Source organism: Xiphophorus couchianus, chromosome 2 (assembly GCF_001444195.1).
Source record: "Xiphophorus couchianus chromosome 2, X_couchianus-1.0, whole genome shotgun sequence".
NCBI lineage: Eukaryota > Metazoa > Chordata > Actinopteri > Cyprinodontiformes > Poeciliidae > Xiphophorus > Xiphophorus couchianus.
The window spans coordinates 33,063,050-33,077,494 of NC_040229.1; the positions used below are offsets into that span (position 1 = coordinate 33,063,050).

Consider the following 14,445-nt stretch of genomic DNA (forward strand, 5'->3'; position numbering starts at 1 on the left):
AATTATATTGTACAAATGTTTTAATTTCATCCATCCAGATGATGATGATCCAGATAATATGCTAAAGAAGGCTATTAAAGTGGCTAACAGGAGTTGGTCAAGATTTCCTGGCGAGATATTGATGCTGCTTTGCCTTGTGGCTGAAACCACAAGGCAAAGCAGAATGCAGAATGCACATCCTGCTCAGCATGTGCAATCTGAGCAGGATCCTAAACAGAATGGGACTGCACAGGAGGAATTGTCAGTCCTTTCCTGTAGATGTGGCTCCGTTTCCTAACTGACCGTCTGGAATGAATCTGCAATTGGCTTCCGATTGTAGCTTCCAATTCAGGAAATGGCTAAAGAGCGATTCCACATAATTTTCACTCCCTTGAGCGTCTTTAATCTGTTCTACTTTAAAATCTAATGTACTTGCATTTTAAAGTAGAACATTTCCCGATTCAGAAGCTACAATCGGAAGCCAACTTCAGCTTCATTCCAGACAATCAGTTAGGAACGCAGCATGTAGAGGAGCAGACTGACTTTTCTGTCTGTGCGGTCCCATTCTGTTTAGGATCCTGCTCAGAGTGAACATACTATTAATGATTTCCTAAATAACAGGCAGCAGCAAGAGTATCTCTCCATATTTTAGACTTAGCATGAAGAAAAACTTGACCAATTCCTGTTAGCCACTGTACTAGCCTTCTTTATACCTGCACTAAAAGCATACTACCACATATCACGCTTATAAAGATCACTTTTATACAATATGTGATCATGTTTACACAATATACAGACCCCTCCAAAAGTATTGCAACAGCAAGGCAAATTCCTTTGTTTTTGTTGTACACTGAAGATATCTGGGCTCAACAACAAAAGATAAGCATGAGGCAAGAGTTCAAAATGTCAGGTTTTATTTTCTAGCATTTATATGTAGGTGTGTTGGGTAAATTAGGATATCTCACCATTTGTGTTACACCACAGCATGTTTAGGTGAGCAGAAGTAAAGGAATAAATGATCTTAAAGTGAATAGTATTTAATATTTGGTGGCATAACCCTTGCTTGCAATGACTGGCTCAATCCTGTGACCCATCAACATCCCCAAACTGTTGCATTCTTCATTTGTGATGTTATTCCAGGTTTTTACTACAGATTCTTTCTGTTCTGGTTTGTTTCGGGGTTTTTCTCCCTTTAGTTTCCTTTTCAGGAGGTGAAATGCTTTCTCTATTGGGTTAAGGTCAGGTGATTGACTTGGCCAGTCTAAAACCTTCCACTTTGTTTTCTTTGATGAAGTCTTTTGTTTTAGGTCATTCTCCTGCTGCATGATAAAATTCCTCCCGATTACTTGAGATGCATTTCTCTGTAAATTTACAGACAAAATGTTTCTGTACACTTCAAAACTCATTCTGCTGCTACCACCATCCGTTACATCATCAATAAAAATTTATGAACCTGTTCTAGAAGCAGCCATGCTTTCCCAAGCCATGACTTTACCTCTACAGTGCTTTACAAATGAACTTGTATGCTCCGGATCCAAAGCAGTTCTTTTCGTTCTCCACACTTTGGCCTTTCTATCACTTTGGCCTCACCAGTCCATAAGATTGTGTTCCACAACTTTTCTGGCCATCTCTTTACTTCTTTGCAAATTGCAATATGGCCTTCTGATTCCCACTACAGATAAGTAGTTTGCATCTTTGGGTTTTCTATATTTTTGCTCTTCGAACAGTGGATTGTGATTCCTTCACCCCTGATACTATTGATGCTTTGGGGGTTTTCTTCACAGCTCACAATATTTCTTTCACCAGCTACTGTTGTTTTCCTTGTGCACAGAGCACCCTCTGTTGCTCTGTGCACCAGTCATTTCTTTTTTATTCATAACTTGTCAGTTGTTGTGCTTGCTATGCTCAAAGTTTGTCTAATGGCTCTGAGTGATTTAACTTCTTTTCTCAGCTTCAAAGTGGCTTGCTTTTCTCCCATAGACAGCTCTCTGGTCTGTCAATGATGAGCTTGTGTGCTTCCTCTTGTTAAAGAGGATAAACATAGACTATGTTTAGGTTAAGCATAAACATAATCGACTATGTTTATACTTAAGCCTTCCCAATAGTTTTAAGCATTGGCCAAAAAGTAGACTGGTCAAGCAGAGCTATTTAATGTTTGAACAATCAACTTTAAAGGCAACACCTGGTCAACAAGAAACACCCGTCCATCACTTGTTCCAATAGTTTTGCTCACTTGAAAAATGGGTGGATTCAAACAAAGGGTGGTATGTCCCGAGTTGTTTATAACACACCTACATGTAAATGCCAGAAAATAAAAGCTGACATTTTTAACCCTCGTCTCATTCTAATCTATTGTTGTTAAACCCAAATGTCTTCACTGTACAACAAAAACAAAGAAATTTGCCTTGCTGTTCCGATACGTTTGGAGGTTATTGTAAGTATCAAGCTTGTACAATATAATTATCACCTTATAACGTGATAGTGCTCAAAACTTTCTTATCCTCCGTGACAGAAATACGCTTCCATATAATTATGTGTCCAGTGACTGATCATTCTTATTTTTATGCTTGCAGGTATATGGTATGATATTCTGAGAGGAGTAGCAAAAGTTGCTGTCGTCATTAATGTAAGTAAATACACCTATCTGTAAGTATAAATGCTTTGGTTCAAACTATGATCAAGTGAAATGTGTTTCTATAAGTGACAACTTTCAGTAGAGGAAAGAGACTATAAAACTAGGAAAGGAGGAGGAAAAAGATGGATGTCAAATTAGGCAAAAGTGAAGCCAAAGGTAGTTTGAGTGGCAGAACTGAGAATTTTTATTATAGATTACTGCTAAAAGATCAGAAATCTCTTTAAGAGACTAGATTCTTGAAGTCTTTGGTTTCCTGGAAAAGCCACTAGAGCAAGCAGCTGTGGACTGTCATGGCACATGGGACGGGGGGGGGGTTGCTCTCCCCAGTATCTTCGACAGACATCTCAGTGACTGGGAATGTGCTGAAGCCGCTGTCCCAGTTCGGGTGTCACAGACCTGAGTGCTCCAATGATCACTGGCAAAAACTGAGACCACAACGTCTCCCTTTGCTGTCGGAGTCTCTGATATTTCTTGAACTTCTCATGTTTGCCTTTTAATGTTGTGTTCATGTTTAATTACTATGTCACTTACAACTGTCCCCTTGTCTACTTTGAACACCTTTTACTTTACTTCAACAATTATATTTGTCAATCTTAGTCAAGTGATTCTCAGCCAGCCAGCATTAAGACCATTTTAATTGTGAAATTAAAATGATACAGATATGATACAGATGTTGCACGCTATCCCATTGCATAGTTATGGCATTAAGTTTAAGCATTTTACACCAGCTGTTATGGAATGGACTGTTCCATCAACTGGCAAGCAGAATTGCGCAACATTCAGCTTAGTTTGTGTTTATTTGTGGCGCATGGTGACCATGCTGCCATGATTAGCATCTCTGTACTGTTTATTACTTTAGACTTCTCAAATCACTGGTTTATATGCAGCCATTAAAACAATCAGGAAAGTTAAATATTCAGTTCTTCATTACAGTTTCTCTCAGTCGCTTTGTTGCACTTCTCAGAACACAACTGAAATTCTCAAAACTACTTATTCAATCTTCAAATCAAATTGTCACTTGTGCACAACAAAAAGCAGTTTCCTGCTCCTTTCAACAACTTGCAAATGCGTTTGTACATCATCTAAGTTACTATGTACCATTCTCTGCTTTTTCCTACACTTTCAGTTTTGCGTCATGTTGATCAAAATGTATTGTATGGATCTCTGTTGAATATTCTTGACCTCAACAACAAGTTGTCATAATATGATAATCATATATCTGGATATTTCTTTTAGACTTTTTTTCTAAATCTGTCCTGAACTGGTAAATTGCTCCCAGGTGAAAGCTGCTTACCGGAGCTTACCTTCACAGTAGGTGAAGGTAAATGTGTGAAGCATTAGATCAACCAAGAATCATCCAGTTGATGGCTTATGCATCTCATAAGCCATCAACTGGCAAGTAAATAGTACATGAAGCTGAAGAACAACTAATGTTACATTTCTGGTGATGGAAGGACAAGGATTTGGACGGGGTCAACAGCCAGAAAGAAGAGGAAGAGAAGTGAGGCTGTGGCGGCACATTTAGAAGGCAAAACAGAAAGAGTCAGAAGAGGCTGAGGCCAGTTTCTGTCACTCCATCAGCATCCTGCTGTGTGTCACAAGCTATAGTCTGATGATGCTGGAGTGACTCAGGGTCACTATATGATTTGCAGAATGAAATACATCGTATTGGGTAACTTCAAGTCTAGTTTCCAGTGTTTATATGGCTTTCAAGTAACATTTATAAATCACTCTCGGTTGGTGATGGCTGATGGAGGTTTTCTTCTTTACTGTTGCTACATTTTGCTCTAAAGTCAACACCACAAACCAAGTGATTGCCGTCGCTACAGCCTTGTCCAGGAGGAGTGAATGCTGCAAGTCAATGACTCGATGCTCTGCTGGGTTTTGTTTGAAGTGTTTTCAATTACTTGTGTTTCAATTAATAAGCTCAATTTGATTAATTGATAACTGGGTTCAATTGGAATCTATGCATGTTGAGTAGATATTATTTTCTGTAAAATGTCACAAGGCATTCGTTGTGAATTGGCATGATATAAATAAAACTGAATTGAATCGAATGGAAGTTTATATGATAGCCCATGGGTAACTGAAGTTGCATAGGCCATTGTTATATTAAATTCCCCTGACTAAATTTTTATCTTCCACCTCTCTGCTAGGCATTTGTCATCTCCTTCACATCAGACTTCATCCCTCGGATGGTCTACCAGTATATGTACAGCCCTGATGGCTCCTTGCATGGATTTGTCAACCATACGCTGTCCTACTTTAATGTCAGTCACTTTGAGCATGGCAAAGGAACTATGGATCCAATGCCTTATGGCTATCCCATTGAAGTTTGCAGGTGAGCATCAGTCTTGTTTTGTCTCTTCACTGCTTACATCCACCAATTCCCTTCACTATTTTTTCTTCTGAAATTGAGTAACTATTTCTCAGGATGTGTCTACTGGTTAGTTCGGGAATAACTAACCAGTCATGTGATGTCACACTTTTGTAAACTTTGTAACTGACAGTCAGCTTGTCAGGCAGTTGCTACAACAACAATAAACAAGCCACAAACTTAGAACTAGCTCCCACCTCTTTCCCATCTAACTTATGAACAATATAAGTACATTACTACTATTACTCAATTACAATTTTTGAGTACTCTACCCACCTTTGTGGTACTGTAGTAATTACTGCTGAACTAGCAAAATTAGCGTAGCTAATGTAGCTTTTATCTGCAAACTAAGATAAACATGTAGCCTATGTGGATGTTACCACATGTACTCACTGTGCCAGTAATTAGAACCTTGTTATTCATGTGAAGAGTTTGGATGTTCTTTGCAAAGCTGTTGAAACATTGACTGTATGAGTCTATGGATTTCAGGCTGCTTAGCTCCTCCATGATGTACACACTCCATCTATATCGTAGTATGAGATCAGAGGCAGCTTGTCGATATTATACAAGTTTTCCCTCTCTGTCTTATACAGGTCGATCCTGACAGCAGCCATTCTGTTTGTTTCTTTCTCTTGCACATTGGCCAAGAGCATCCACATATTTTGCTTTCATTGGTCTTGAAGAAATGGGTCCATTATGCATTGAGCATGCACTTGCCTACTAAAATGGTGTGGATCACTTCCAGTTTGACTTATGGGAACAATGTATACATTAACCAATACTTCAATTACACTAAAGCATGAATCAGATGGATGCTTTTAATTGTTTCCAAGGTTAAATAAGTTGTTTTAACCAGTCAGTGTGCATTACTATTCTCCTTTAGTGCAGTGGAGTAAAAGGCCATGAACTTGGTGTGGATGTTGCTGCACAGAAAGTTCATCAACACATCAAGAAATTAACAACCTCCATTAATAGGAGGCAGATCACAGTTATTGAAAAAAATTAGAGGTTATTTTAGTTGCTCAGTGTTCGTTTTTCACATCAGAAATGTTCATTGGTAAAATTTGAATTCTTATTTAAACAGATGAAAATGAAAATGAGATGGGAAAATGTGTGTCATTTAGCTGCATAATCATTCTGCACAATATTATTTTCCCAATAATTTTGCACATATAGATATTTTCATAGAAACAGAAAACCTCACTTTTAGTTTCTTAAAGGTTCATGTATGGGGTTTACTGACATTTTGGATCAAACAAGAGAACTGTAGTTGGTGATTAATAAAAATAATAATTGTGTCAGATCAATCAGATCAAGGCAGACTTCAGTCCAGCCTTGATCTGAGTTTTCCCAAACAGTGGCTTTTTCATCACTGCTCTTCCATAAAGCTTTGACAGGTGAATGAATTGGGGTTACAGATGTTGTCTTTTTTAAACAGTAGGTCGCACTGATTATACCGTACTGTTACTATTTGTGTCTCACAGGTATAAGGATTACAGAGAGCCTCCCTGGTCTCTAACACCATATGAGATCTCTAAAGAATTCTGGGCGGTCCTGGCTGTACGACTTGCCTTTGTCATTGTTTTTCAGGTAACAAGAGAAAGCAGGATTTTTTTCTTTTCTATAAATATTTATCAGAACAATGCTCATGATATCTCATTTATTTTAAAAATTTGTTATTTGCAAACACCTAAGAAAAATAGATCATAACATATAAAATCTAAAACAAAATAATGTCAGCAGTAGAAATATTGGATGGATATAAAATGTGCACCAGTGGCGCAGTTGGTAGCACTGTTGCCTTGCAGCAAGAAGGTCCTGGGTTCGATTCCCGGCCGGGGTCTTTCTGCATGGAGTTTGCATGTTCTCCCTGTGCATGCGTGGGTTCTCTCCGGGTACTCCGGCTTCCTCCCACAGTCCAAAACCATGACTGTTAGGTTAATTGGTCTATCTAAATTCTCCCTAGGGGTGTGTGTTGTGTGTGAATGGTTGTTTGTCCTGTATGTCTCTGTGTTGCCCTGCGACAGACTGGCGACCTGTCCAGGGTGTACCCCGCCTCCCGCCTGGAACGTAGCTGGAGATGGGCACCAGCAACCCTCCCGACCCCATTAGGGACAAGGGTGAACAGACAATGGATGGATGGATGGATGGATAAAATGTGCACATAAACTCACAGATTCCACACTGTTATTGTTTATGTCCCGACATCCAAAGCCTCCTACTGAAAGGCAAACTTTCTTTTTTCTGTGACTTTACAGTGCTGTGAAAAATGTACACATTTCTTCTATTTTTGCTTTTTTTGACACATTAAATGTTTCAGATCACAAATTCTAACATCTGAACATGATTTTAAAAAAGCTGTTTTTATCTACTTCACCCAGGTCATTGCTTCTCTAGGACCTGCAGCACTTAATGAATTCTACTTTTGACTTCTACTTTTGTTAAACAAAACCATCTAATACACATTGAATGTTGATGAATAATTTTTTTCCACAATCTGACTTTAGATGGTTAAGCAAAAGTAGGCCTAAATATGTTTTAATTCTTCTATTAACTAAAATATTTGTCTTAGCTGTACTACTTGATTTAGTACTGCTCGCTTAAAATAATTGAAGTTTTCTTATTCACTAACCTTAAGCTTACTTTACTTTCTTTTTAGGCAATTAGTTTGTATAATCTTTTAAAGTAAGGTGAATTAATTAGATTTTACAGTGTAGTATAGTTTTAGTGGAAGGTTACATTTTCTGGTTATGGCCAATTTGGTTTGGCTGACTATTTTACACAGAATGCAAAAAAAAAAAAGGAACGATTTTCTATTTACACAGGTTATCTTTGTTTGTTCTTATATTTTGCTTGATTATTTAATTAATTACTTTCATTATTCTTTGCCAGAATGTTGTGATGCTGATGAATGACATTGTTGACTGGCTAATCCCGGACATCCCCAAAGATATCAGCCAACAGATCCACAAGGAGAAAATTCTGCTGGTTGAACTCTTCATGAGACAAGAACAAGGAATGATCAATATACTTGAGAGAGGGGGATCATCAAGCATCAAGGAAACCTACAGAAGAAGCAACAACAACAACAACAGCACAACGGCCCCTCTGTTCTCGAAAGAGCAACCCAATGGCACCAAACAATTCTGAGTGTAGCAAGGTTGTCTTCATTAATCAGTCTTAGCAAATCAAAGCTTACAGAGAGTATATTTTTTCATTAATCACTCAGGTCATCCTGAAGTCACTGTTTCTGTTGACGTCTAAAACATTCCAACATCTTTAAGAGCGGCTGGTCTATCAGGTGTGGGAAAAGCAAGCTGTTCTCCATGTGCTGCATTTAAGAAAGTTTTATGATAGAAAATGTCAGTCCATAACTGTTTCCTCAGCTTTTCTTTGCTCATTATATTTTTATTCAACTGTGCATGCATAATAACATAAAGAACATTTGCATATAAATCTATTAATGCTCATGAAGATATCACAATTTGTATAAAATTTACGAATAATAAAGTAACGTGTAATCTTGTGTGTTGAAAAGGATTTGCCTTTGTAGTTGGTACTACAACTTTTGACAGTGTAATTGTTTTAATTTTATAGATCTATTAGCCAGTTTATTACTTCAAATACTTTCAAATAGCAGTGACTCAAATGGCAGCAACCCAATGCATTTACTAATCTCGACAGGTGAAGATGATATGAGCTCAAAAACAAGTAAACAGCGGCTGACTGTTGCATGGCTGATGCCAGACATTCTGGTCTCAGTTTTCAGAAACTATACTGATTTATTGAAATTTTCACTCAACCATATCTCACTCAATTTGTTAAGATGAAGCGTGGATTTATTCTGCCTTGTTCCATTCATCTTACTGCTATTCACAGCACCATGTCTTCTGCCAGGATTCAAGGGTCAGAACTTTAATTCATTCATTTAATTCATTCATGTTTTTTTATTTTTTGTTTAAGTCTCTCCAGGTTCAATTTACAGATGACCGTGCCAGAAAATGCACTAAATTTGAAATGTGCCATAATCTAAAGTTGTTTTTTTTAAATAAAACAATTGCCCACGTTGCTTAGTTATTAATTTGATTTAAAAAAAAAAACACTAAATTTTGAGGGATAGCTCAAAACTGAATAATATTTATTGTGTTTTGTAGTCAGGATTCATCTAAAAAGTGTGCAAAATTTTAAGCTGTTTGGTCAAACAGAGGTGAAATCCTAACTGGTAGTCTTAGTAAAACACTTTGTAAAGTGTGCCAATGTCAGATCAGGATGACAGACAGATACATTTTATTTGACCTTAGCCACCATTGATTTTGATATTTTACATGGTTATTGAAAACCTGTCCACATTGTTTGGTGAATGGCATTAGTGAAGATTATTGGTGAGTGTGAATACAATAAAAATACATGGAAGACTAAGGACATGATAAAAGCTGTAGAGGACAAGGATAAACCAAGAAAGGATAAAACTAATCTAAGAAATCTAAATAGAAATGTACAAGGATCAAAATGTACGAATACGCAATAATTAAAAGCAAATGAATAATTTATATGGCAAGACATTTTCAGTAATACAGGGGACTGAACAGAATATAGTAAGATCTGAACTGAAGTAAAAACACAGCAGATCATAATATGAAAATAAATCCAAAGGAAATTAATATTCAGCAAGGGGACCACAACAATTAACTATAAAAATCAAGGAAACAACTTACATGGCAGAAGCTACGAAGCATGAATTACCCACAGAGAATCCAAACATTTTAATCAAGTAAAAATAGCACTTAAAAAGTATTCAAGAAATTATTCAAGTAAGAAAAAAAGTATGTTACCAAATAGTGGCCATTTGGTAAAATGTCCATGTTAATGGTACAGGATGTTAAGAAAAGTGGCTCCAAGACACTTTCAATTTGACTCATGTGAATCTGATTTAGAACTGACTTTGTTCTTAATCATTTCTGTATACCAAAACTATTAAGTCATAGGTTGATAGATCTATGTAAAAATATCGCTCTTGTTTTTGTCCCATATTTGTATGACATTAAGGAGAATCCAGCCATCTTTTCACTTCTAGCAGTGGTCATCATTCCTAGAAACAGTTCAGGTTTCTACTTGTAGAGAAATCCATGTCCTATTCAGGAGTGAAGATGGTATGTTGATGAATACATTTTTTCCACAATCTGACTTTAAGTGCCACAAACTTTGCGAGTGGAGATAGTAGTTAGTTGTAGCATTGTGTCATGTTTTCAGAGTAGCTTTTTAATGCTTGCTACTTCATAAATAAGTTTCTCTCTCCTGTCAGGATTTTCAATTATTTTGGCGCCACCAGGGTCTACATTCACACAGTCTTCCTGGTTTCACTTCAGTCACACAGAAGTAGAAAGAAAATCAGTTTTACAATGCATTTTGAGTGATTAGATTGAGATTTTCACTAGCAGAGCAGACAGCTCTCTTTCTGTGAGTGAGGTACCGATGTGAAACTAGCCATGACCTCACCCACCGTTCAGAAAAATGTTCCTATACAACGTATTGATTTCTCTACAATGATCAGCAGTTTGGAGCCAATTGCTGACTCTCACATTTGCTGATTCACCGAAGGGGAGGCATAGCCTGCACCGGCTGCTGCTCACACACACAGACACACAGCTGGGGAGAGGAGCTCAAGCATCCTTTGTTCATTTTGGTGAGCGCATATAATACACTTGTATTCACTCAAAAAGTACATTGTACCATAAATACTTTCTTTTTCTGGGTGTAGTTGATGTAAGCTGTAGAATAGTTAGTGGTTACTCAGGTTTGTGAAGACAACAAATTTAATGTGACCTACCAGCTAGATTTCTCAGAGTGGCCTTCTTTGTTACAACATAATGTAGCATATTTGTAAAGATAATATACTGAAATATACATCAATGGTTGGTGAATAAAAAGATCAAATGGGCTAATTTCTCAGAAGATAAGATGCGACACATGAAGGAGCAGAGAGAGACTGGATGTTTGCATCCAGTCTATAAAATGCCTTGTATTTATAGTGAGGAAAATTATATACATATTTACAATACAGTGAAAAGAAACATCCAAATGGCCATATAAAAATGTGGAACAGAGAAAAAACAAAAAAATGATCAATCCCACAGTTCCATAATTAATGAACCCACACCCTTCAGTTCATCCACCCCAAGCTGGGGTTGGTTAGAGGTCCCAAGCAAGTGAATTATAAAGTGCTTGGTGCAGGTCATGGGCTGACAAAAGTCAGGTCAGAGTGGGGACAAAATTGTTCGTTAGCTGCAAGGAGCCTCCTACTAGCCTGGCAGGAGAATCAGAAGTCTTCACACACCAAAAGTGCAATCTTTCTTGGGCTCTAGGCCTGGACCTTCAGCTTGCCATCAAACTTGGCCTGAATAATAAAACGGGACCATTTTTCCAAATAAATAAATATAATCCAATCATTCCAGTGTGCATACAAATTCAATAAATGGCACTCTTTGCACTATAGACAATTCCAACAAACATTTCCAATCAATATGCATATTCAATAAATATAAAGTTCAATATAAATTACATCCATGAGAGATTCAATAAATATGCACCATATAAATTAGTTAACATGTAATGTGAAAAAAAAAAATCTAAACAAGTGCTCAATAATTATTTAAGGCACCTTATTGTTCACATATGGGTTGTTCAAAGCTAGTATGAGCGTCTGGAATTACATAGTAATCTAGCAGCTACACAAACAAACACTGAGTGACATCAGCTAACTGCTACATTACACACAGAAACACTCACCAGAGCTGCAGTTTATATCTCACACAAACGGGTTTTTTCATCTCATCTCGGTTTATGGTAGTAGGCTCCTATAACTCAGCACATTTAACTGACCTGCAGCTCTGCTCCTCCCAACGGGTCCTAATCTTTCATATTTCCCCCCTCCAGTTAATATACCTAACAGATTCGCTTAGGTAGCACATGTGACCCTAATACTCAACAGCAATTGGCTGTTTTGTAGTCTCTTGAGAGTTAGTGATGTTATATTAGTTATATAACTTGTGCTTCTGTTAACATAAATACATTGTTGAAGAAAGAATTTAAGGTTGAAAGCTGGTCACTGTGTCCATGACAGAGAGTCAGAGAGTGAGAGTGAGCACAGCTATTAAGTACAGTGTTGCTAAATTAAGGACTGTCCAAAGCAAGTCAAATTCAAAGCATCAATAGAAAATATAGAAAAGATAAATCGAAGGCAAATGCACTCCCCCTCCCCAAGTAATTACTGTCCGTTTAGATGATTACCTATAATTACCTGCAAACTGCCAGCGTCAAATATGTGGTTGTGAGACCTAAAGAGGAGATGCATAAGAAATAAAGGAAGAAATAGAGGAAGTTAGAACTGAAGAAATAGTTGGAAGGGGAAAGGTGCAGCAGAGGCGACAGAAGCAGTTAGAAAAACAAAAGGTTAAAGAGGGGAAGATATGTAGGAGGAGTAAAGATCTATAATGAGTTAGGGAAGGGGAGCTCTAGTGTAGTACTGACAAGTGTTTTTGTCAGCCGGGGTCAAGTGGTTGCTGTCTTTGCTTTCAGCAACTATAAATGAGTGAAAAGCACAGCATTAATCCCCCATCATTTACAGAAATGCAGCAGACCTCTGACAGCAACGGCAATTGCAAGGCCACTGATCTGCTGTCCATGACAGTGATGATTCTTTTTCTACAAGTCACGTGACAGTCAGGTGATCCTGTTTAGAAATGCTGTAAAATCCTTTTCCAGCTGCTCCTGTTTTAGTAACCACTCATAAAGACTGATGTCAATGATGCCTGTAGGGTGTCTAAATTGCTACTTGTATTTCCACATAGGGTCCAGTGGTCTAATGGAGGTTCAATCCTGTTACAACGCTACAGCAGATCCCACCAACTTTTACAAATAACTCAGGAGAAGATTGTATATTATGAATTACTACAACATTTATTTTTGGAATTAGTAACGTATGTTTGAAATAAAATTAATTGTTAAAATCCAGATTATTGCCATAATTTCCATCCCAAAGTTTTACAACATATTTAGACATACAGATATTTAACATCAATTTTATGAATACAAGTTTTCCAAAGTCCAAAATTGTTGGTCTAAGAGGAGAGACTTTAGGTGAGAGACGGAAGCTCAATCATTTAAGAATGAAATCTGCTTCCATGGTAGCAGCTTTCCTCAACAGGTATTTCTGTCGGCTGCATAATTTCATGTCGCTGCACTTTGCACCACATACAAGCTCAGAAAATTGTGGCGCAGAGGTGGGAGTGAAGCAGAGCAAACTTCTGCTGCTTAAATGATAAGATATTATATCTTATATATATATATATATATATATATATATATATATATATATATATATATATATATACATATTACAAAAACAACAATAGAACAAAAAGTGCTGAGCATGGGACTCACAGGCCACAAAGAGAGAAGTACATTCTGATGTGTAAAGAAATAATGAACCTTTATGCAACTTCTGCAGAATCCACACATGTATATAACTTTTTTTTTTTTTTGGTGATTTTACTATGGGTTAAAAGTAAGCTATAGAGCTAGTAAGGTTAGGTGAAAAATATTAGATATGTTGTGCAACCTAATTGTTTCTACCAGCAGATGGTGCTGTTTCACCCCGTTTTTTCAGACTCGAACTGAACATGTAAATTTACTGTTTACATGTTGCAGTATGCTTCTTTTGTCGACAATGAGTTATTGCTTACCTGATGTGAGTTATATTTAACAGCCATTACTATTCAGTTAAGTTACCATTAGCATTTACTCAGAGGTTACGTAATAATATTTAGAGATAATTGACAAAACTACAATTAGGATTCATTGAGCCAGAGTTTGGGTTGCTGTCTTGTTGAAACTCATAAATATCAGTGAGGACAGCAAAGTATCTCTGATCAGACAGAGGTTCTGGTGACCTACCTGGTAGAAAGACATAAAATAATATCTTATTCTATGTTCTACTTGTGGCAGAAACAATGTTCACCATCAGCCATCCAGTGGTTTTCTTCAGCCTCTTGCTATTCCTGGCAAGAGGTTACCTTAAATTTCATTACTACTATGCCCACATCCAAGGGTTAACCTTTATCCTTAGCATTGTAGTTTCTTTCAGGTGTTTCACCTCGTTCTTCTCAAAAAACTCCCTTCATCTCTTGAAACAGCACAACTATCAAGCATGTTTTCTGGTTACATTGCATTCCCCTTGAGATCCTTTCAGACAGTTGTGCCCAATTCACCTCCAGAGTCTGGAAAGTGTTCAGAAATGGTGTTTGTCCAAATCTTGCCCTCGGCTCTAAGTTGCATCCTCAAACCAGTGGTAATGCATAAAGGATTAATAAGGAGCTTGAATAAACCTTACCTTGCCTCTGTTCATCTGACCCAAAACCAGCAACTTTCTTATGGTGCCCAGACTTTGGTCCCCACA

The 14,445-nt window shown here is 37.4% G+C and overlaps 1 protein-coding gene across 3 annotated transcripts in view; it reads left to right on the top strand.

Annotated features, from left to right (window-relative positions):
* Positions 1-8,517, top strand: part of ano1b (anoctamin 1, calcium activated chloride channel b) — a 44,380-nt gene extending 35,863 nt beyond the window's left edge. For 2 of the 3 annotated variants that reach the window (XM_027999163.1, XM_027999173.1), the window contains 4 exons: positions 2,553-2,605; positions 4,771-4,955; positions 6,476-6,581; positions 7,884-8,517. In XM_027999163.1, the coding sequence (XP_027854964.1) occupies positions 2,553-2,605; positions 4,771-4,955; positions 6,476-6,581; positions 7,884-8,141 (602 nt within the window). In that variant the 3' untranslated portion in view covers positions 8,142-8,517. The other variant, XM_027999183.1, reaches the window with a different exon arrangement.
* Positions 8,518-14,445: the final 5,928 nt, after the last annotated feature.